The sequence below is a fragment of the Macaca fascicularis genome, chromosome 4, assembly GCF_037993035.2.
Source record: "Macaca fascicularis isolate 582-1 chromosome 4, T2T-MFA8v1.1".
NCBI lineage: Eukaryota > Metazoa > Chordata > Mammalia > Primates > Cercopithecidae > Macaca > Macaca fascicularis.
This window is the reverse complement of record NC_088378.1, coordinates 53627007-53652108: the sequence shown is the minus strand read 5'-3', so window position 1 is coordinate 53652108 and position 25102 is coordinate 53627007. Positions and strand designations below refer to the sequence as shown.

Sequence of the window (25102 nt, the reverse complement as noted above, 5' to 3'; positions counted from 1 at the left end):
TAAATGAAAACGAAAGTTTAATAAAAGAATGTATACCTTGTAATCCATTTAGCCATTTGGGATTGAAAGCTAGTGCTTTGAGTTGGTAATTTAAGGATGTCTTTTTGATTTTGTCTAACCAGTGCCCCCCAAACCCACCTCTTTTTAAACAGTAAGATAAGATGCCTAACTGAGGTATAGATTTATTATCATTTTTTAAAGCTGAGTGCGCCTGATGAACAGATCAGTCAGTAGAGGTACTATGCACTAGTACCTCTGGACTTTACAAGGGATGAGATTTGCACTGGAAGAGCTGATAAGTGATTGCTAAATTTGAAATTTCATTTGTGGACTTAACTTGTAATAATGGTTAATTAATTGAACAAATCTGTCTATAGTTTTATATCAGCCTTACATTGGAACAGTATATTACTGTTTTAAGTATATTTTATTTAATACCATGTTAATTGTAATATTAAGCTGTAGGCTGATAGCACTTCCTATTTTGAACTTCTTTTTCTCACTCTCTATTTCAGGCACCTTTGCATGTGTAGACCTTAATCTCTTCCTTTCTTTTTGAACCCAGTGCTTCTGTATTCATTTTTTTTTTTTTTTTTTTCCAGTAATTGGTCTGCAGGTTTGATTAGGGAATTAAAATAGTAGAAATATATAAGGTAAATGCTTCTTCCTGTGTTTCTCATATTATTATTATTTAAGATTTTAAAACAATGGAAGGTTGAAACTAACTTTCTCTGATTTGCTTTTTTGATAGATGATTTGTCTAACTCCATATATAATGCCTGAAACATATTACTTATGTGCTCAACATATGTTTGAGCACCATTGACTTTTTATGGCCAGTACAGTGAAGTAATTTTGATTCAGTTTGATTGATGCCAGATCTGTAAGGTATTTTTATGTGGAATATGTAGTTTTCCATGAAATGAAGACTCGTGATTTGTCCATTTCATTATTTCCTTATAATTCTTCGTGTATTTAACACAAATGAGTCTCTAATTGAGGCAGAATTTTGAATGTAGGGAACATAAGAATGAATGAGATAGAGATGATTCTGACTTTCATGGAGCTTATAGTTTTCCTGTGGAAATAGATATTAAAGAAAACGATGACTTACTTAGAGTAGTCACTAGTATTACCAGGGAAAAAGGCAGTGTGTAATGGGTACACACAATAGGGGATCCATACCTTGTCTTTGGAGTATGTGGAAAAGGAACACATAAGCGGAGATTTAGGGTTGAGGCAGTAGGGGTGTGTGTAGAGGAAAAGATATGTGTATCTGTCTGTGTGTTAGAGGTAAAGGCAGACATTAGGAACAGCCTTGAAGCAGCAGGTTATTTTGAATACATTAGATGACTCTTATGTTTTAAAATCATGCTAATTTGCACTTCTTTATATTTACTTACCTCTTTATGTATTTTAATGAATTTTTAAAAATACTTTTTTGAGGTCAATGTATTTATGCCTTTAATGACAAGATCTCATTTCATTATATGGGAAAATGCCATGTCTTAGAACTATTTTTATGAATTGCTTGTCAGCCACTGAGTATGAGTTGGCAAAGAACTTCTCTTAGAGAAAATTGAAAGAATTGAAAACATTTGATGATTTACTAATATTTTCAGGTCCAGCGAAACTTTTCCAATAATTTAAATTCAAGTGTAAATTATTAGAGATGTTAGTTGTTTTCTACTGTGCCTGCTGTGTAACTGATAAATAAGAGATTGATGTTTTTAAACCTGTTCTACAGGATTTACAGGCAGTTGCAAAATACTTTATAAAGGCACGTTTAATTTGATCTAGTGGTCTTGATTAGGTGGAGGATGAATCTAGGGGAGTTTTAAATTCAATACTCAGAATACTCTTAGTATTGACTACTGTATTTTCTTAATTTTTTTCTTAATATAGTTAATAGGAAAATGGAATTGAAATTCATTCCTCATTTGTATGGCTATTTTAAGAATTGTTAAATTTAGTAATGTAATGTTCTGTACACTTATAATGAGCGTTATCTATGTAAATTATTCTTCAAATAATTTAAAACATATATATTCAAAGCAGAGTAAAATGCTATTAAAATTGGAAGAGACCAAAAGACTTTCTTGACCACAGGAGTGATTAAGTACTGGGATAAACTACAAGCAAAGTTGTGTAATCTCCATTACTCACATAATGTCTTAACATTGGATCACCAGTTACAGAAGTACCGCCTTATGTTTTTAAACTTTTATAAGTAAACATACCTGTTATTGTCCATGGATGTTGATCGGACATGGAGCTAGAACGTATAGTCCTAGCTCTGCCACTTACTAGGTAGATGACCTTGGCAAATCACTTACTCTTTCTGAACCTCAGTTTCCTTCAGGTTGTTATAAAGACATGTAAAGAAGGATAAAATAGGCACATAATTACTGTTCTCTCTTCCTTCTAAGTCTACTTCAGAAAATAATAAATGTTATGAACTTGTTGCTATGAATGCTTTTTTAAAACCTTATTCAAAGGGGGATGGATAGTGTAAAAGAGACTATTTATTTGAAGCTTGACTACTTTCCTTCTACCTTTGAAAATTATGGCTGTTTTTGCTTTTAACTCAGACCCTGTTTCAAGCAGTCACTATTTTAAGCGCTTTTGAATTAAGTGATATTTTTAAGATGTGTTTTCCCTGGTGGTGTCATGTGATGGTGTGTACAGTAACATAAAGTGTCCCTAAAAGTTCTGAGAGCACTGGTTACTTCTGTTGAAACTGCTTGTATTTTTAGGTTTCTCCCTTAGTAACAGTCAAGCTTGTAACCTTCAGCATGTGAGATCAGCTCAGTCTATTTCTTGCAAAATAAGAAAGCTACAGCTGTTTCACAATCTAATCACTCAGTAAGATTTGTTGTAATTCTTAATAAAGTTTCTCTTTAAATGTCCGGTTAATTTACAAATGTTTGTCACTAGTCTTTTTCTATATGACTATTTTAGTATGTCTATTTTTATAGTTCTATACTTATCTTTAAAATTTATGAAGATAAACATTTAAAAATATTCAACTCATAATTTGTAATTTTTAACACAATTTAAAAATACAGTTTTGGTGTTGAGTATGTACCTTGTCTTTTCTTTGACATCATTGAACACCATAATATCAATTTGGAACTTTTCTACTGAATCAAGAAAAACTCTGTTGATGATGATTCAGGTACACTTTTGTTCTTCTAGTTTGAGAAAACTCATGCCTCAACTGGAGAAAAAGATAATAGCAATTGAGGAGTGATTAATTAGTTACTTGGAGCCAAGATAGATTTTATGGAAAAATATGTCATAGGGTTAACAATGTCTTATGCACTGAGGTGAAGAAAACAGGGTAAGAATCACCTTCCAGTCCAGAAAATTCTTGTCTACTACAATGCAATTTGATTTTGGAAATGTTGAACTGAGTTGCCCGTGCCATATACAAGTAGAAATATATCATAAGTAATCCATTGTAGAGAGTGAAGAGGAGTTTGAAAGAGGAATCTGGTAGGATGTATAGATGGATTTTCAGCATATGTGTGGTAATTGAAACTTTTGGAGAAAATGAAAGCACCCAGAGAGAATGTACAGAATAAGCAAAAAATGACACAAGCCCTGAAGAAATGCAATATTTAAGTAATTATTATTGAGGAATAGTTAAGAAAACTAAGGGTAGGAGAAAGACTGGAGTGACATCATGAAAAGTAAGAGGATGTAATAGTCCCAAAATAAGAGATTAGTCATCATCACGATACAGTGGCCACGGAAGATGGGGTCTGGAAAAATATGCCCTCCAGATTTAGTATTGAGGTTCTCAGCAGAGCGGTTTTAAGAGGGGTAGTAAAAATAGAGCCAGAATAGAGAGTTAAAGGACATATAGGAGATTAGAAGTTTTTTGGTGGTATTTTTCTTTAGAAAACTTGACTGGATAAGAAAAAAAAATGGTGGCAAAGGGCGGATATTATGTTATTATTTCAATTATTATTATCACTTTTTGAGACAGAGTCTCACTGTGTCACCCAGGCTGGAATGCGGGGGTGCACAATCATGGCTTACTGCAGCATTAATCTCCTGGGCTCAATTGAGCCTCCTGCCTTGGCTTCCCAAGTAGCTAGGATTATAGGTACATGTCACTATGCCTGGCTAATTTTTTTGTTTTTGTTTTGTAGAGAGAGGGTCTTACTATGTTGTCCAGGCTGGTCTTGAACTCTAGGCCTCAAACGACCCTCCTATCTTGGCCTCCCAAAGTGCTGGGATTACAGGTTTGAGACACCATGACTATTATTTCAGTTTTTAGAGGTTAAATAATCTTTTAAGTTTTTATTACTAATAGGAAACACGCCAGTAAAGAAGTTGATTATACTAAAAATACATTGAATAGACTCACTAAATATAATTAAGTCAATATATTATGGTTAGACTTTTCTTTTTGATGTAAAACTTTTCTTTATAAAAGTTACAGTGCAAATTTTAAAGCAGGAAAGACTTAATCCATTCATGTTATTTTATAGAACTATTTCTCTGCTTACAATTCTCAGTGACTTCCAGTTGTAAAAGTGTGAACTCTTTAGAGCAGCATAAAGCACTCATTATGATTTGCCTTATTCCTTTCTGGCCTCATCTTTTACAGATACCTTGCATTTTTCCCTGTGATCCAACAATACTAGGGAACTTGAGGTTTTGCTAATTCATGCTTTTTGGTATTTGCATTTGCTATTACTTCAGCACTGAATTCCTCTCGTTTTTACCAGTTTACCCTCCCGTACTTAAGACCTCTCTTTCAAGACTACTGTGAATTATTCTCTAATCCCTACTCATATTGATTATTATCTTCTCTATTGGTACCATTTTACTTCTATCATATGGACCACATAAAAACGACATACACTTTTTACTGTCTTTGACATCTTGCTGTAGCTTTTTGAGAGGAGGCACCGTGACTTGCTAATCTTCATATTGCCACACCGAACACAGTGCCTGATCCATGATAAACAATAAATAGGCATTTAGTGAATGAATGTGACCCTCAAAAGTAAGTGATTGGCCCACAGCCACAGAGCTTGAGCTAGAACTTTTATTTTCTGGATAAATTCCTTGTATGTTCTAATTAAGACTTAATTTGTTGCGGAATTTATTAAGGCATATATAGAAGGAGGGATCAATAGATGAAATCTTAAATGAATTCATTTAGAAGGAATGAAAAGAAAACTTCTAATAAAGTTTTAAATACATTCATGAAATTCATACTGTTCTTTTTTAGTAATATGAAGTCTCTGCAATGTGGGGTACAATCAAAATCAGTTTAGTTGAAATTAGAAGGATAAAAGTGAAAACACTCTGAAATCTAAAATGCACGTTAACTTGTTTTTAGCATTATGTAGTATACAGTATTAGAATTTAAATCATATATTTTGAAACTTTTGCGCTTTTAGGCATATTGTTATATGGTATATAAAAATGAGCCCTTATGACATTCTATAGTATTGAATTGTTACTAGAATATAAGTGCTTACGTCCTTTCAAGACATTGATTATATGTAAAATTAACTGGTTACATATGTTTATTTTATATATGTCATCCTAAAATAAACCAAGATATTAGATACATTAGTGATTTAATTATTAAACGATTTTGAAAAATCAACAATTTTTTGGCTAACTTCTTATCTTTTTCCATTTCATCAACCAGAGCTGTGCTAGCCATTATGGAGGAGCAGCTGCAGCATTCCCATTGTGTGAATTGTGTCAGTAGACGGTGCATGACTAGACCAGAGCCTGGGATTTCCTGTGATTTGATTGGTTGTCCATTGGTTTGTGGTGCAGTTTTCCATTCTTGTAAAGCTGAAGAGCATCGACTTTTATGTCCATTTGAACGAGTGCCTTGCTTAAATAGTGACTTTGGATGTCCGTTTACCATGGCCCGAAATAAAGTTGCTGAACATCTGGAAATGTGTCCTGCAAGTGTGGTGTGCTGTACTATGGAATGGAATCGATGGCCAGTTAGTTATGCAGACCGGAAATCATATGAAAATCTAAGCAGAGATGTTGATGAAGTGGCACAATTGGATATGGCCTTGGCTCTTCAAGACCAAAGGATGCTCTTAGAATCCCTCAAAGTAGCCACCATGATGTCAAAAGCAACTGATAAAGTATCCAAACCTAGAGAACAAATCTCAGTTAAATCAAGTGTCCCAGAAATACCACATACTAATGGTTTGGTGTCTGTTGATGAAGAATCTTATGGTGCACTTTATCAAGCTACTGTAGAAACAACCAGAAGTTTGGCTGCTGCTTTGGATATCCTGAATACTGCTACAAGAGACATTGGCATGTTAAATACAAGTATCCCAAATGACATGGATGAAGAGCAAAATGCGAGAGAAAGCTTAGAGGATCAAAACTTGAAAGACCAAGATCATCTTTATGAGGAGGAGATAGGAGCAGTAGGTGGAATTGACTACAATGACACAGATCAGAATGCCCAGTCTGAACAAAATGGTTCAAGTGATTTATTATGTGACTTGAATACAAGTTCTTATGACACTTCAGCTCTTTGTAATGGCCTTCCTTTGGAAAATATATGTACCCAGGTCATAGACCAGAATCAGAATTTACATGGTGATTCAAAACAAAGTAACTTAACAAATGGAGACCGTGTGGCATCAGATGGCACTTCAAAACCTTCCAGCTCACTTGCGGTAGCAGCACAACTTAGGGAAATAATACCATCCAGTGCTTTGCCTAATGGCACGGTTCAGCATATCCTTATGCCAGATGATGAGGATGAAGGTGAATTGTGTTGGAAAAAAGTAGACTTAGGGGACTTGAAGAATGTGGATGTCTTATCTTTCAGTCATGCTCCTTCATTCAATTTTCTTTCTAATTCATGTTGGTCTAAACCAAAGGAAGATAAAGCAGTAGATACATCAGATTTGGAAGTTGCAGAAGATCCCATGGGCCTCCAAGGAATAGATCTGATCACAGCAGCGCTGCTGTTTTGTCTAGGAGATTCTCCAGGAGGTCGGGGTATATCTGATAGCCGCATGGCTGATATTTATCATATTGACGTTGGGACTCAGACTTTTTCACTTCCATCTGCAATATTAGCTACAAATACAATGGTTGGGGAGATAGCTTCAGCTTCAGCTTGTGATCATGCCAATCCACAGCTTTCAAATCCAAGTCCATTTCAGACACTTGGGCTGGATTTAGTATTGGAATGTGTCGCTAGGTACCAACCCAAGCAGCGTTCAATGTTTACCTTTGTGTGTGGACAGTTATTTAGAAGGAAAGAATTTTCTTCCCATTTTAAGAATGTGCATGGTGACATTCATGCTGGACTCAATGGCTGGATGGAACAGAGGTGCCCTTTAGCTTACTATGGTTGTACCTATTCTCAGCGTAGATTTTGTCCATCAATACAAGGAGCGAAGATTATACATGATCGCCATTTGCGGTCATTTGGAGTTCAGCCATGTGTATCTACAGTATTAGTGGAGCCTGCTAGAAACTGTGTGTTGGGATTACATAATGACCATCTAAGTAGTCTTCCTTTTGAGGTCCTGCAGCATATTGCAGGCTTTCTTGATGGCTTCAGTTTATGCCAGCTCTCATGTGTATCCAAGTTAATGAGGGATGTGTGTGGCAGCCTGCTTCAGTCTCGTGGCATGGTCATACTGCAGTGGGGGAAAAGGAAGTATCCAGAAGGAAATTCATCATGGCAGATAAAAGAAAAGGTTAGTGTAATCTTTACAGCCTTTTATTTGACATAAAGAGGGCTTTCGTAATACTGCTGAATTAATACAATTAATATCTTGTTGAGAAATTGACCATTCCCTAAAACTTACTAAATCAATGTGATGACAGAATTTTTTTAATGGAAATTAATAATGAACTAGGATAGTTAGAATTGTTTGCCATAATTATAGGTTTACTAGAACTAGATTATAATCTAATATGGCAGAGACCACTTATGTTTCTCAATTTTTCTATAACAACTCTTTTTTGTTTGGGTCCATTTTACCATTTTCTAATTTGGACTCCATCTGAAAAATTTGCATCATAAGATAATGGAGGAAGTAAGAAGAGGGTTTTTTTCCTGCTTGTAATTGTCTCTCCATTCTATGGCCATTTCGTTCTTAGGATTTGGTTGTTTCAGGTATAACCTAAATAGCGAGAGATGAGAAAAAGTTATAACTACGACTATGGTCATATATTAAAGTGACCAGAGGAACATAAATGGATGAATGAGGAAATGCTTCAGGCTCGTGTGAGAAAACAGTAGGGCAGTAGGATTTGATATTTTGGGTGGGGACTCGGTTTAGTGGAGTCCAAAGAAGTGATGCATACTGTATTGGAAACTTGAGCTGGAAATTTAGGCAGACCTAAGCAAATTCAAGCTACACCATTTTCCTTCTGTGATACCCTACTTTTGCTCAGCTTCTATTTGGCACTACTCAGTAGGACCTGGAAGGCATTACAGATATCTTTGATTGAAGGTGTTTTTTATTTTTGAACACTTACAATATGACACTTTTACATTTTATAAAGTGGAAACAATTGTGATAAACTTTACATTTAGTTGCACAGCATTCAAACTGGTTGCTTTATTTGTAGCACCTTTAGGTTTTCTTTCATTCATTGCACTGATTTTTCAGAATTCTACATCCACTTGGTTTCCCTGAGGCTTTGACCAATAAATGATCACATAAATTGTTTCATGATTTTTTTTTTTCCCAAAAGGGAATTTCTGATGGCAGAAAGTTTCTACCACTTGTGTTTGTGTGTATTTTTGTTTTCCATATGATTTTGTATCTTTTCTTCCCTTTGGGATGGGGCACTCTTAGTATGGTCTTTTTATCTTTGCCTACTAGTATTGACATATGGAGTGAAATGTTTTTTGGGGATTCTATAATCATTCCTGCAGAAAATCTCACCTACTCTTCAAATTTAACTCGCCATCATTTATATAGATTAGTCACACATCTGTCTCCTAGCCATTTGCTCCACTATACACAAGCATCTACTGGACATTTCCACTTGATTACCCTACAGCTTTCTCAAACTCAACATATCCAGCCTACTCCAGTCCTCCCCCTCTTAGTCTGAGAAAGTGGCACCATCATCACCAAGTTTCCTAAACCAGGAATTTAGGAGTTATGTTGACTGCTTTTTCTCCCCCCTTTGTTTTTATTCAGATAATCATGAAGTCCTGTTTATTTTCCCTTTCTCATACCTCTCAGGTTTGCTTCTCTGTTTGCACTGCCATTTCCCAAGTTCATTCCCAACTTTAGTAGTCTCCTAGACTACAACAACAGCTTCCTTCTAACTGGGTTCCTACTTCCATTTGGGCCCTTCTAAAATATATTCTCTACACAAGAGCTAATGTGATATGTATTTTCTTGAATACAGTTCTTACACTGTCACTGCAGTGCTTAAAAACATGTTTAATATTTGTTCATCACCCCGGGATAGAGTCCAGCTCCTTAATAAAACATTTGAGACTTTTCGTAATCTCATCTTTATCTTTTGACTTTCCTTTTCATTTTATACTGTAACCATGTTGATTTACTGACAGTTCCCTAATGTTTTTTCTTGCATTAAGTCTTTAAATTATGCCATCCCTAATACTCACACTTGAGTACCTGCAATATGCTACTCAGTGTGCATTAGTACTTGTATTAACTTACATAATCCACTGTCCCCATTTTACAGACAAACAGAGGTTAAGTAAGCTTGCCAACTAATTGACTTAGGAAACTGGTTTCTCCATCTTTTGATCTTCATCTTTCTTGCTGTGTCCTGCTTACTCTTCAGGTTTTACCTCCTGAAGATAGCTTCTTGGCACCCAAACCCTGACACCTTCTGAGAGTTGCACTGCTCTGTGTTCCTGTGGTGCTCCATTATATACCTCTACTAAAGAACTCACTGTGCTGTTTTGAAATTGATTGATCAGTTTCAGTCACTAGACTGTAAATTCCTTGAGAAGTGGGACTCTCAGGGAACCAAAATACTCCCTTGCATAGCAGCTACTATGTAGTAGGCACTCAGTAAATACATGATGCGTACTTGGATGAAAGATGGATCCATTACTAAGAAATCTTGTAATCAGCAGGGGGAGTCATACATTTTCTTTTGCCTGCTTTTCCTAAGTTTGCTTCAGCAGACTCTCAGTTGTACGGAAGTAGAGAGACTGCCTGTCTCCATTGAATCTTTCAGCTAATTCACCTGCCAAAGCTTAAAGAAAACTAATGCCTTTGTAGTTTTGTGAGCATAGGGAATGGTAAGGGAGGCTAGTGACATCTATACTATCACTAGGCCTTCACTGACTCCTGGGAAATTACTCCATAAAGGGTAATTGATCATAACCCTAAGGAGTATAGGGGGTACCCTTGTGCTGAACAATGGGGACTTTCTATTGCTAGTTGACAAATAATTGGTTTCCCACAAAATTTGAAGACATCTAGCCACCCCGAGAAGATATTACCTTGCTTTCCTGAGAAGCAATAAATGCTGAGGGTTTTGCTTAAATCTGGCACTCTCTAAAGCAGGGGTGTCCAATTTGTTGGCTTCCCTGGGCCACATTGGTAGAAAAAATTGTCTTGGGCCACACATAAAATACACTAACTACAGCTGATGAGCTAAAAAAAAAAAAAAAAAAAAAATTCAGATAACGTTTTAAGACAGTTTACGAATTTGTGTTGGACTGCATTCAAAGCTGTCCTGGACCACATGCTGCTCACGGGCCCCGGGTTAGACAGGCTTGTTCTAAAGCATCTGCTGTTCAACGCATTGTAAACTGTTCCCTGTATCAACATTTGCCTGTTGATACACTTAGCAGGGATGCCTAGGCCTGTCCTGCCCCATTCATGCTTGTTATCTAGGTCTGTCCTGCTCTGCATTCATGCTTGTTACTAGTTCAGGTAGCTATATGTTTCATTTGTAAAGATGAGGGGCATGGGGCACAGTCTTTACTGGACTAATAATTTGACAGTGCTTTAGGGCCTAGAGCTGTTGAGGGGACAAAAGGGGAAGAAGCCAATATTTTTACCTACAGACATGAATAGGGATGGCAGGTGAATATTTTGCCTAGAAACATGTTTTACAATGATACGAACTAAAATAGGATCCACTTTACAAATATTATTTTTATATAAAATTTCAGAGCGATTTTGAACAAATCGAAGTACTTGAATATTATTAAGCACCTTTAGTACTTGTGAACAGCAGGAAAATAAGCTTGCCTTGGCATACATTATTCTAAGGTATTTTTTAGTACTGATAGTATAAATAGGAATGGGAGAGAAAAATATGGAGAAAAAAAGAAAAACACTTGCATTGTATCTCCAGAGTGTGGTTAGTTCTAGATAGCCAGTCGGAGAGTATGAAAGAATGGTGTGCAGTACATAATATTTTAGGAAATGGCTCTGAATTTGTGCAGTTTTAATTTTATAAAAATCATTTGGTAAGCCAGATTGGGGTGTGATTTTTAATACTGAGTTTTGTCTTTTATTGTTTTTAAATTTATTGAAGTCATAATGTCATAGAAGTGATTTACCTTGTAAATATTTGACAGATATATTTGTATCCAAAAGGATTTGCCAATTTTTAATTTTATAGCTATTTGAAACTTTATATTGGATGCTTCTGCAATAGCAGAAATGTACGCAGTAGGAGCAAAAAGTGTGTTTTGATTCTCTACAGATTGACTTGTTTAAATCTAAAGTAGAATTTTCTTGTAGGTATGGCGATTTAGTACTGCATTTTGTTCTGTTAATGAATGGAAATTTGCTGACATCCTAAGCATGGCCGACCACTTGAAGAAATGCAGTTACAATGTTGTCGAGAAACGGGAGGAAGCAATCCCTTTGCCATGTATGTGTGTGACACGAGAACTCACTAAAGAAGGACGTTCACTACGCTCAGTTTTAAAACCCGTACTTTAAAAGTTGTAATTTTACTTGCACATATATGCAAGCACCTAGTATAATTTCTTTGTAATATGTGAAACTTTATTAATGTATTAAATATTACAACTAGCTAAATTTATTGTCACTATGTATATAATGTTTTGAAGTGACATCTATTTTTATAAAGTACTGTTTAGTTGGAAAAAGTTGCCTTAATGTTTGAAATGTGTGAAATTTTTGGAACTTGCTGGACAGGGTGATTTAATTTTTAGCCGCATAATTTTAAGAATTAGTATTTTCAGTGGTGTGCATATTTTGGTTCCTAAATTTTTGCTTCTTAAACTAAAAATATCCTGACCAATTTATTCCTTGTTTTCTGTGGGTTGCAACCCATGCAATCAAAAAGCAAAACTTTGACTCAGATTTTTTACAGCATAGGTTTTTCATATAAAAATATTCTCAATTTCTTAAGCACTGCCATAAGATCATTATAATGTTTTTGTTTTTTAGTGCTTCCCTATACAATTGTTAATGCACAGATGATCTCTAATATATACTTGCATATGTAAAATCGTAATTAAAGTTTGGTAATGCAGTTTATCATGTTTTAAAAATAATCCACAAAGATGTTTTTAATCTCATATACTTACAATTCAACACAGAGAGTGACCATGTGCAGCTTTCTTTTTTGTTAGATGCCACATCCAAAGACTCATCGCAGTGTGTTATATGACAGGACAATGCAAAAACAAGCAAACAAAAAGCAAGCCTGTGAATATACTGTAATTTGAAACTGCTCCTGGTATTACATATTTGCTGGATATCTAATGTTTTAAAAGAAAATATACCTCATTTTAAGTTTGAATTGGGCATATTGTATAAATTTCAAATATTCAGAATGCAAAGGGCTTAACTATTAAATTTTTGCCTTTTGATGTTTATAAACATTACAACTGTGTTGTTTTAAGACATTTAAAAACATGAAATTTGTTATCTTTTAAAATGACAATCATGTAGAAATGTGTTTTGGTTGACAATCTCTTTGAAACATTTCCAAGTTAATTTCCCATAGGCTTCACTACCAAGAAAGTAAGAATTGCATCTTTGCGTAATGGTCAAGGTATAATGGAAAAATATACCTATTCTTGAAGTAGTTTATTATAGTTTTCAAATTGATTTATACCATTATTAACCTGATGTGGTCTGCTTAAAAAATGAATATATCAGTGTTTAGATATAAATTGCAAAGGTGGGGATATATACTTAAACAATTTGTCTTTAGCATTTGGTAGTCTGAAATGGTGACAGATTGCTTGTTAAAATTGTGAAAACTCTGTTGTGTCCTCTCTTCCTACATTTGTCCCTGAGAGTGCTCTATGATTACTAGGTTCTTGATTCCCATATATGGCAATCAGGCAGAGGCGTTCCTTGGGCATTAGAGAGTTCCGAAGCTTAAGATTTGTTTTGGTTGGGTCAAGTCCTTAGTACAGTTGAAAAATACAGCATTAAAGACTAATCAATTGTTTTGTCTCACCAGTCATTTTAAATAGTAGAATACTTATTTCTCAGTGCTTAAAATTTCTTTTTCAACTGTGAGATTGAATAAGCAATCTGTATTTCTGTGAAAAAAACAGAAAAAATATATTAAATACCATAAAATATAACTCTGCCTTTTAAAGTTTTGCTGAAGAATGTGTCTGTGGTTAGGATAGCACAAGCATTAACTTTTGTTTTATAGTTATGCTTTTTAAAATTCATTGTTTTTAAATTTAGACTTCTTATTTCCACACTGGATTATGAGATATTTAATAATTTTCCACCTTATATTTCTTTTACACATTTTGCTGTTCTCTTTTTTGTTATTGTTATGCCACCATACCATTTTGTTAAAATGTTTTCTTTGTGAAACATTTGTTCAAGTTCTAATAAAATTAATATTTTCCCTTAACATGGCTCAATAACTTAAAAAGGTTCATTTAAATAAAATTTTAATACTTGTTTGACAAATTCCAACACAATCATATTGTTTCTGTAGTGTGGATTTTCTGCATGTTATGGTAGTTGTTGATTATCATTGCTCACACATGTTTTACTAGTGAACCTTAATTTTTTAAAAATATGAGACACTCATTACTTAGCTTTCTCTGATCATTCAGTGTCTCGAAAGTAATACCACCTAAGTTCACTGAAAGGCGGAAGAGTTTCTAGCATGGTTATATCTCTAAAAGTCATATAAACCATCTGTCTCTCCTCTTAAGTATGAAAAGGTTTGTATGTTGGCCTAATAGATTGTACTTTGAGAAGTCATCATTGATTCGTTAGTCTTTGCTAAATAGCAAGGTAAAAGGCAAGCATTGGGATGGAGGGAAGTATTTGAATTCACTTTTTTCCTCTGCCTCCTTCCCCAATACTGCCTGTTAGCTTAATCTTTCTCCCTCTCTCCCTCTCCCTTTTCCTTTTTCTCCCTTTCTCACTCTTTTTTACTAGATTTTGAGACTCACAGATCTTACAGCAGTGGTTCCTAAAGTGTGGTCCTTGGACTAGCAGGAACATCAACACCTAGAAATTTGTTAGAAATGCAGATTATTAGGCTTCTCTCCAGACTTAGTGAATCAGGAACTCTGGGGTGGGACCCAGGAATCTGTTTTAACAAGATCTCCAGGTGATTCTAATGCACAGTAAAGTGTTAGAACTTAGAGGGAAGCCTGAGTCATGTCAGCTACACTCTGGTGCATTACTGGAGTGGATATATGTGTGTACCTGTGTGTGTTTGTATAAATATATGTGTAATCAAAAATTGAGAGTAATGGTAATTTATTAATGGTTAAACTATATATGTTGTCTCAATTTTACAGCCATATGACAAAATACACTGGGTACTGTAGTTGTTGGACTTGTATTCTTTAAATTAGTCTTTACTAGTATTTAAAATTTTACTAGTGTTTCTTCTGTTCAAGGTAAATTGCAGTGCAAATTTTAGTTTATTAGCAGTAACATTTAGCCTAGTCATCTCATTCTCTTGTTTAGTGGTTGTGTAGAGTCGTGAACATATTCAGATTATAGGGTAGAGTAGAAGTAGACAAATATTGGATTAAATCCTACAAAAATATTTTTAGGGATCTTTTCAACCCTATCAATATGATGTTATGAAAGATTGAATCTCTTGTTTATAGTAGTATAGAACCTTTTCTGATCTTTTTGACTCTGTGCTGCCTATCTCATCAATGTTGTTGCTATTTATATCTGTCCTTTAACACTGGATGTTGGGATCTTAGTAATGTTGATGGTAATAGGATTTTCAGCAAAACTTCCATATCCCTTGAAGATATGGTAGCTTATGTTACTATATTGATAACAGTTTTACCTGTGGAGATTTGACTAGTTTTTAGGTGTTTGGAAGCAAAAGAGATTTCTTCATGTTTTGCATCCCAACCTGAAAAGACATGAGGTTTATTAATTTTAAAATTTCCTAAGGAAAAATTATTCAAATATTTTAAAATGTGTTTGTTTTGTGCATGACATGCCACATTGGTGTTGTGATTGTGATTGGAGCTTACAGAGTTGGTTGTTTAGAAGTGCAGTAGAAAGAAAGCAATTGGCCCTTATTCTCTGGACAAACTTTTGATGGAAATAATTTCTCTGATAGGTGTTTGACTGGTTATCTAAATGTTGCTGTAAGTAGTCTTACTTAAGATGCTCATAAGGTCTAGGAAGCAGAGAATATTAGTTATACCTTTATCAACTCATCAGTGACTTGTTTCATGGTGTTTAAGATAATTTAATAATGGGGTTTGACAGGATTTATCTGATTTCCAAAAAAGCAAAGTTTGAATTCAGAAAAGATCAACTCTAATGAAGTCCTTTCTAAATAAGGGGAAAGGAAAGATGGTTTGCTTATCTTTTACATAATTATTCCCTTTATTTAAAAGATTAAAGTGAGATCAAGAGATAAAACCTTTCAAATTTGAATTTTATGGATGAGAAAACAGGTACTCAAAATTTAGGCAGTGATTAGTGTACCAGGATATTTGAGAGAGAATTATGTCCTTACATGGATCACTTTTTCACTTTACAAATGCAGGAAGAAAAGAGACATTTAGATGTAAGGAAATTTGGAAAATGTTGTCTAGGATATTTGATTCTTACTGCTTTGGAAAGCATTTTGGGGCAATACCAAAAGGAAACAAACTAACCAGGTGTGGTATGTTGCTCTGAAAACTTTGTGAAATTAGGGTCTCTTGCTGAATTTTACAAATAGGTTATTGCATCTATGATTAAACTTTTTAAATAAATTGCTTATACATATGTTTATTTGACATATATAATCTTCATAATTGGCCAGTACACCTTGAGATGTATTAATGGCGATACATCTTGAGGTGCTTTGTTACCTTAGCACATTTCAAAACTGGCATTTTGTATTCAGATTGTTTTATATTTCAGTGTATTATGTGGACAGTGACTTTTCATTAATAAACTACAAAGAAATGGGTTATAAGGAAGATTCATGAACATGCTGTATAGAAATATAGTAAAAATTCATTGATGCAAAGTCCTTTTTTAAAAATAATTTTCAATCTTTTTGATATGCTTCTGTCTTTTACTATGAAGAAAACATTTCTGAAGTGAACTGACAACATAAGGCACATACTGGGTAAAAATTTAAACATCTCCAAAATCATTAACCCATTTGTATGCAAATATTAGGGAATGGTTCTTCAATACGTAGCTAGTTCTTGTGGTGGTTAATAGTTCGTGTGTTTGAAAGTAATAAAACTGCATTTGTGTTGAACTCTCAAAACCAATTAATCAGGTCAGTTACTCCTAACAAAGGTAAATTCATCAGATTTAATTTCTACCGTTTTCTAATACAAATTTTTAGAAATTTTCTTTCTCAGATGTAAGGCAAATAGGTTGATATATTTGTTTATTGTTTGACAGAGAAACTGACTAGAGTTAGCTTTTTAATACCCCTTACAGTCAAAAAGTAACATTGTTATATTTTGTTTTAAAATCATACCATTTTACAGTATAATCATACTGCACTGCCATTAGCTATTTGCTGGTATCTATATACTATAATTATGGGGCCATCTAGGTAGAAACCATATCTTATGTGGCTTTGCATCCCTGTTCCTAGCTGAGGGTCTTACAAACATACAGTGATATGGTTTGGCTGTGTTCCCACCAAATCTTGTCTTGAATTGTAACTCCACAATTCCCACATGTTATGAGAGGGACCTGCTGGGAGGTAATTGAATCACGGGGCAGGTCTTTCCCATGCTAGTCTCATGATAGTGAATAAGTTTTAAAGTCTGATGACATAAGAACAGTAACAATTTGTTAATATTCAAAAGATTTAAGTTGAAAAAAAAGGGGTCCTGCACTCTGCTGTCCTAGAATATATATTTTTTTTCTGTTGAAATCCTCCTTTCTATATTGTCATTATTGCTTCTTTATCCCATGACTTCAGTTTCCTGGTGAGGTGACCCTGAATTTAGTCATTTTGGTCAGTAGTTTTAGATTTAAGTAACTTACCACACTTGTTTTAAAGTCTCTCTCAGCTCACCCATGAAGAAACAAATTTTTTTTCATTTTTTTCTTCAAAAATCAGCAAGTCTTGCTGAATCTAACAAGTATCAGCATTCAGGTTTAACCATGTTATTTGATTGAAAGAAACCAAACCATGGAAATAATGGGCACTGTATCTGCTCAAGAGTAAAATTACCCAATGAATAATTATGTCATCTGGATGTCTTTTATATCAATTGATGACTTTTTAAAAAATCTGTATTTTAAATAAAATATGGAAAGAACAGTGTTGGTCCCTACAACATTCCAATAGCTTTGTCATGACAGCCATGACATATGAAATAAGTTACTCTGAATGGCCAATAATTCGGTGGACATGAATTCTAAAGATTTTTATTTGCACTTAAAATGTTAAAGTAGTATTGTTCATTTGATCAATGTTTGAATACCAGTCAGTATTGAAAACTTTTAACTGCATTCTGAAAGGTCATTGCACAGATTCACTTACCTCAGATGTCATTTAGCTTCCTTTTCTCATGATTTACATAAATGTTGTTACCTTAAATGCAGAAAGATGTGATATTCTTTGGAGGATAAAAAACCTAAGTGAATGAAGCTAGACACAAAAGGCTACATCTTATATGATTTCATTTATATGAAATATTCAGAATAGGTAAATTCATAGAGATAAATCAGATTCATGGTTGCTGGGGGAGGGGGAGTGACTGCTTCATGGGTATGGGGTTTTCTTTTGGATTGATGAAAATATTGTAGAACAAGATAGTGGGGATAGTTGCATAATATTGTGAATGTGCCAAAATGCCACTGAATTGTATACTTTAAAATGGTGTATTTGATGTATATGTTATTACAATTAAAAAGAAAAGAATTTAGTATTTGCAGTCATTACCAAAGCCAAAAACTAGTGTTCTCAACGTTTGTGAAATGCCCAACCATGGTTTAGAATTAATTTATAGCATTAGTAACATGACAAATCTATTCAGCTTAAAGTTCTCGTAAAATTTGTGAATCCCATCTTAGAAGTACCCCTGACAGCAGCAGAAATAAAGCTGTAATTCATCAAAATTTCCTTATATTTAATACTTCTGTGACTGAGTAATTGACTTCTGTGTCAATGTTTATGTTTTATCTTTTGAAAATTTTTATGATTCCTTGTGGCACATCTCAAACATACTTTTTAAAGATGTGATTTTAAAATCATGCTTTGAAAAAAAATTGTGTAATTTTCAAGGTGATTTTTTTTTATAGTTTTATACTTTGTTTCTTTTAAAGAACAAATGCAACTTGTATTAGAGTAAGACTAAATAAATTGTACTGATGTGTACATTTTTATGCTTTTGTATTGTCTTGTGGGGAAAAAAACTATTTGAATCTTAAGATTGGTAGGAACTCTAATGATCATTTAGTTTCTCATTTTATATTTGGAGAAATTGAAGCTGAGGTTATCGGTGTGTCATTCATTTAACAGGCATTTATTGAACACTCATGCCAGGTAATGTGTAGGCTTGGCTCTGGAAGGTTATTTCATGCTTGAAAGTTTCACAGGTAATTTCTTTTTTTCTTGTTTTTTCTTTCGTCATCTAGTAACTATGCCAGACACATGGACAAACGGACAAGTTTCAGAGGAGGGGAGGCTTACGCATAGAATCACTTTAAGTGGTTCTTCTCATAATTCTTCAAACATCTTAAAGAGATGTTCTTCAGCGCAGTAAAGCACACATGATCATAAGTAGTCTGCTACTTAAGGAATGTGTTACTACTTTCATGACTTTGGGAAGGGAGTATTTTTGAATCACTTTAAACCAATTATTTTCCATTGTTTTAAGGAGCCAGCTTCATACTGTTGGTTCAAATCAATCTGTAAAGAAAATTAAATTGCTTTGCAGATAACAGTGCCTCTCATATAGTTGGGGGTATATATGTGAAAGGTTGTGTATGCTTCAAGTTGAACAACAATAAGTATAATTAAAGAACTTAACAGAATGAGGTTGATAAGGTGATAAACATAGACAAGTAGCAGTACAGTGGCTTTACTTACACACTGCAAGAGTCCAAAATCAAAGAAAATGAGAAGGTAATAGTTGTGATAATTCATACACTAACACATTTGTTATGATTTTTTTACCTTACTAATTTCTTCTTAATATTTTGCTACTTCTACAACAGGACTTCTCACCAAATAGGTTATTTGACTTGACTTTCCTTAATCATCTACCTTCTCTTATTCCATCACTTTACACTCTACGTTTCTGCTGCATTGTATTACTAACTATTTCCCAAACACTTCATATCCTTCAATGTCTGTGAGGCTTTACATACACTACTTCTTTTGCCTAGAATGTTCTCCCCTAACTTTCTTGTTCATTGGTGAAGATTCAATTCTGATCTCATCTGCTTTTTACCTAGATCATCTCCAGTGGATAATCATCTTTTATCTATGTTCCCAGTTTGGATTTCTTTTGTTTTAAAATCATACCATTTTCCAGTATAATCATACTGCACTGCCATTAGCTATTTGCTGGTATCTATATACTATAATTATGGGGCCATCTAGGTAGAAACCATATCTTATGTAGCTTTGCATCCCTGTTCCTAGCTGAGGGTCTTACAAACATACAGTGATATGGTTTGGCTGTGTTCCCACCAAATCTTGTCTTGAATTGTAACTCCACAATTCCCACATGTTATGAGAGGGACCTGCTGGGGGGTAATTGAATCATGGGGGCAGGTCTTTGCCATGCTGTTCTCATGATAGTGAATAAGTCTCATGAGATCTGATGGTTTTAAAAACGGTTTCCCTGCATGCACTCCTCTCTTTGCCTGCTGCCATCCATGTAAGACGTGACTTGCTCCTCCTTGCCTTCCACCATGATTGTGAGGCTTCCCCAGCAACGTGGAACTGTAACTCCATCAAGCCTATTTTTCTTCCCAGTCTCAGATATATCTTTATCAATAGCATGAAAATGGACTAATACAGTAAATTGGTATCAGTAGAGTGAGATGCTGCTGAAAAGATATCCAAAAATGTGTTAAGTGACTTTGGAAATGGGTAACAGGCAGAAGTTGGAACAGTTTGGAGGGCTCAGAAGACAGGAAAATATGGGAAAGTTTGGAACATCCTAGAAACTTGAAGAATGGCTTTGACCAAAATGCTGATAATGATATGGACAATGAAATCCAGGCTGAGGTGGTCTCAGATGGAGATGAGGAACTTATTGGGAACTGGAGGAAAAATGGCTCTTGTTATGTTTTAGCAAAGAGACTGGTGGCATTTTGCCCCTGGCCTAAAGATTTGTGGAACTTTGAACTTGTGAGAGATGATTTAGGGTATCTGGTGGAAGAAATTTCTAAGCAGCAAAGCATTCAAGAAGTGACTTGGGTGCTGTTAAAGGCATTTAGTTTTGTAAGGTAAGCAGAGCATAAAAGTTTGGAAAATGTGCAGCCTGATAATGTAATAGAAAATAAAATTCCATTTTCTGTAGAGAAATTCAAGCTGGCTGCAAAAATTCGGATAAGTAATGAGGAGCTGAATATTAATCCCCAAAACAATGGGAAAATGTCCCCAGGGCATGTTGGAGGTCTTCACAGCAGCCCCTCCCATCACAGGGCTGGAGGCCTAGAAGGAAAAAAATGGTTTCAGGGGCTGGGCCCAGTCCTTGCTCTGTGCAGCCTAAGGACTTGGTGCCCTGCGTGCCAGCCACTCCAGCCATGGCTAAAAGGGGCCAAGGCACAATTTGCGCCATTGGTTCAGAGGGTGAAAGCCCCAAGGCTTGGCAGCTTCCACATGGTGTTGACCTGCAGGTGCACAGAAGTTGAGAATTGAGGTTTGGAACTTCTGCCTAGATTTCAGAGGCAGAAACGCCTGGATATGCCAGGCAGAAGTTTGCGGCAGGGACAGGGCCCCCATGGAGAATCTCTGCCAGGTAGTGCAGAAGGGAAATGTGGGATCAGAGCCCCCACCCAGAGTCCCTACTGAAGCACTGCTTAGTGGAGCTGTGAGAAAAGGGTCACCGTCCTCCAGACCCCAGAATGGTGGATCCACTGACAGCTTGCACTGTGCACCTGGAAAAGCCATAGACAATGCCAGCCCACGAAAGCAGCCAGGAGAGGGACTATATCCTGCAAAGCCACATGGGTGGAGCTGCCCAAGACCATGGGAATCCAATTCGTGCATCGGCATGACCTGGATGTGAGACATGGAGTCAAAGGAGATCATTTTGGAACTTTAAGATTTGACTGCCCCACTGATTTTGGACTTGCATGGGGCCTGTAGCCCTTTGTTTTGGCCAGTTTCTCCCATTTGCAATGGGTGTATTTATCCAATGTCTGTACCCCCATTTCAGCTAGAAAGTGATTAACTTGCTTTTGATTTTACTGGCTCATAGGTGGAAGGGACTTGCCTTGTCTCAGATGAGGCTTTGGACTTTGGCCTTTTGAGTTAATGCTGAAATGAGTTGAGACTTTGTGGGATGGCTGGGAAGGCATGATTGGTTTTGAAATATGAGGACATGAGATTTGGGAGGGACCAGGAGTGGAATGATATGGATTGGCTGTGTCCTCACTCAAATCTCATCTTGAATTTTAACTCCCACAATTCCTACATGTTGTGGGAGGGACCCAGTGGGAGGTAATTGAATCATGAGGGTGGGTCTCTCCCATGCTGTTCTCGTGATAGTGAATATGTCTCATGAGATCTGGTGCTTTTAAAAATGGGAGTTTTCCCTACACAAATTCTCTCTTTTCCTGTTGCCATACATGTAAGTTATGACTTGCCCTCCTTGCCTTCTGTCATGATTGTGAGGCTTCCCCAGACACGTGGAACTGTAAGTCCATTAAACCTATTTTTCTTCTCAGCCTCGGGTATGTCTTTATCAGCAGCATGAAAACGGACTGATACAGAAGGCATTCAATAGAGGTTTGTTAATCTGATAATGAAAAATGATTGAATAATTTAGTGTTGTGTCAGTTAGCTTTTGCTGCATAACATGAAATCCTAAAAGTTTGTTGTTTAAGCAACAGTATAATTAGCTCATGATTGGTTGGCTTAGCATTTCTGGTTGGCCTGACTTGGCTGATGTCTTCCTAATTGGCTCACGTCCATGGTCAGCTGATGGGTCGGCTGGAGGTTAGATGATCTAAGACTACCTTACACATCTGGCAGTTGGCAGGCTGTTGGCCAGGGTTATGGGGATGATTACACCATGTGTCTCTCATCATCCATCAGGCTAGCCCAGGCTTATTTGCAGGGAATAACAAGAACAGCAAGAGTGTAAGCCTCTATGTTCAACCCCTTTCCAAGCCACTGCTCATCACATTTATTAATGTCCCATTTTCCAAAGCAGTCACGTGGCCAAACCCAGATTCAGGGGGTGGAGAAATAGGCTCTATACCCTTTGATGGAAGGAACAGCAAAGTCACAGTGGAAATGAGTATGTGTATAGGAATAAGAAGAATCATACCTATTTAAGTCTACCATAAATGTTGAGAAAATTTTCACTTAATCTACCTGAATGTTAAAAACTAGAGCCAATTCAAAATCAGAACTATCTTTTGCCTCTTTTTTTCAAACTGTAAAGCTAGTGTTTTAGTCTGGGTTCTCCAGAACGACAGAACTGATAAGAGATATCTATCTATCTATCTATCTATCTATCTATCTATCTATCTATCTACAGAAATTGACTTACTCAATTGTGGAAGTTGAAAAGTCGCATGATAGGCCATCTGCAAGCGGGAGAGCCAGGAGATCCAGCAGCCTGGAGGACCAGGATGTCCAGTAGCCTGGATCATGTTTGAAGACTTCACAACCAAAGAAGGGAAGATGATGGTGTAACTCTCAGTATAAGGCTTAAGGCCTGAGAGCCTACGGGACTGCTGGTATGAGTCCAGGAGTCCCAAAGCCAGAGAACTGGGAGATCTGATGTCCAAGGGCAGAAGATAAAGGGTGCCCAAGCTCCAGAAGAGAGAGAGAGAGCAAGAATTCCCCCTTCCTCCATGTTTTTGTTTTATCCAAGACCCCAGCTGATCAGATGGTGCCTACTCACATTGATGGCAGATTATCCCTACTCAGTTCAATGACCGAAATGCCAATCTCCACTGGAAACACCCTCATGGACATACATAGGGCAGTCCAATCATTCTAATCAAATGTTAAAACACCTGAGTTTGTTTTCCTTTCAGCAGAAGAGGGATGGGCTTAATGCCTACTGAAGCACTGAAGATATGTAATGCTATACCACCTACCTGGATATCCCTTAATCCAGTCAAGTTGACATCCAAAATCAACCATTACAAGTTCGTCCCTTGTCAACTTAGCACCCATACACATCTCTTTATCATACTTAATCTCTAAATAACAATACAACTATCTTGTGCATAACCAAAAACTCATGAATCCTTTCCCCAGAAGAGGAGGTAAAGTTCTTGCATGATGTTTACTCCTTTTCTGATATCCAATAACTAAAATTCTATAATGTAAAATTAACAGTACTCATACTAATACAAGCTCAATACATATAATGTTACATAACAAAGGATAAGCAATGAAAACAGATATTTGCTTCATATATGTGTATACACACAAAAACCTATTCTTAACAAAATAGGGATTGTACAGCCCTTGTTTCTGTAACTGGCCACATGGTTGTAACTGGTATTTATAACTACCTTGTTCTACTACCTGTTGTGTATTCCCTTTGCCTGCAGTAAGCACCTTAGCTGGTTATTGTTCTTTACCTGATGGAGTAACCCAAACCTCTATTCTTGTAGGGTCTCAGCAATTTGCAGCCCTGCCTGGATTGGGTTATGATAATTTCCCATTGACTTTTTTTTTTTTAAATTATACTTTAAGTTCTAGGGTACATGTGCATAACGTGCAGGTTTGTTACATATGTCTACTTGTGCCATGTTGGTGTGCTGCAGCCATCAACTCGTCAGCACCCATCAACTCGTCATTTACATCAGGTATAACTCCCAATGCAATCCCTCCCCCCTCCCCCCTCCCCGTGATAGGCCCCGGTGTGTGATGTTCCCCTTCCTGAGTCCAAGTGATCTCATTGTTCAGTTCCCACCTATGAGTGAGAACATGCGTTGTTTGGTTTTCTGCTCCTGCGATAGTTTGCTGAGAATGATGGTTTCCAGCTGCATCCATGTCCCTACAGAGGACACAAACTCATTCTTTTTTATGGATGCATAGTATTCCATGGTGTATATGTGTCACATTTTCTTAATCCAATCTGTCACTGATGGACATTTGGGTTGATTCCAAGTCTTTGCTATTGTGAATAGTGCCGCAATAAACATACGTGTGCATGTGTCTTTATAGCAGCATGATTTATAATCCTTTGGGCATATACCCAGTAATGGGATGGCTGGGTCATATGGTACTTCTAGACCTAGATCCTTGAGGAATCGCCATACTGTTTTCCATAATGGTTGAACTAGTTTACAATCCCACCAACAGTGTAAAAGTGTTCCTATTTCTCCACATCCTCTCCAACACCTATTGTTTCCTGACTTTTTAATGATTGCCATTCTAACTGGTGTGAGATGGTATCTCATTGTGGTTTTGATTTGCATTTCTCTGATGGCCAGTGATGATGAGCATTTTTTCATGTGTCTGTTGGCTGAATGAATGTCCTCTTTTGAGAAAT

The 25102-nt window shown here is 36.0% G+C and overlaps 1 protein-coding gene across 5 annotated transcripts in view; it reads left to right on the top strand.

The window, feature by feature from the left end:
- Positions 1-24767, top strand: part of FBXO30 (F-box protein 30) — a 28222-nt gene extending 3455 nt beyond the window's left edge. For 3 of the 5 annotated variants that reach the window (XM_065543538.2, XM_005552066.5, XM_045391394.3), the window contains exons 2-3: positions 5681-7727; positions 11733-13907. In XM_065543538.2, coding sequence (XP_065399610.1) covers positions 5697-7727; positions 11733-11936 — 2235 coding nt within the window. In that variant the 5' untranslated portion in view covers positions 5681-5696 and the 3' untranslated portion in view covers positions 11937-13907. Of the gene's footprint in view, positions 1-5680; positions 7728-11732; positions 13908-23125 lie in introns of those variants that run through there. The other 2 variants (XM_074037198.1, XM_045391395.3) reach the window with 1 other exon arrangement.
- Positions 24768-25102: the final 335 nt, after the last annotated feature.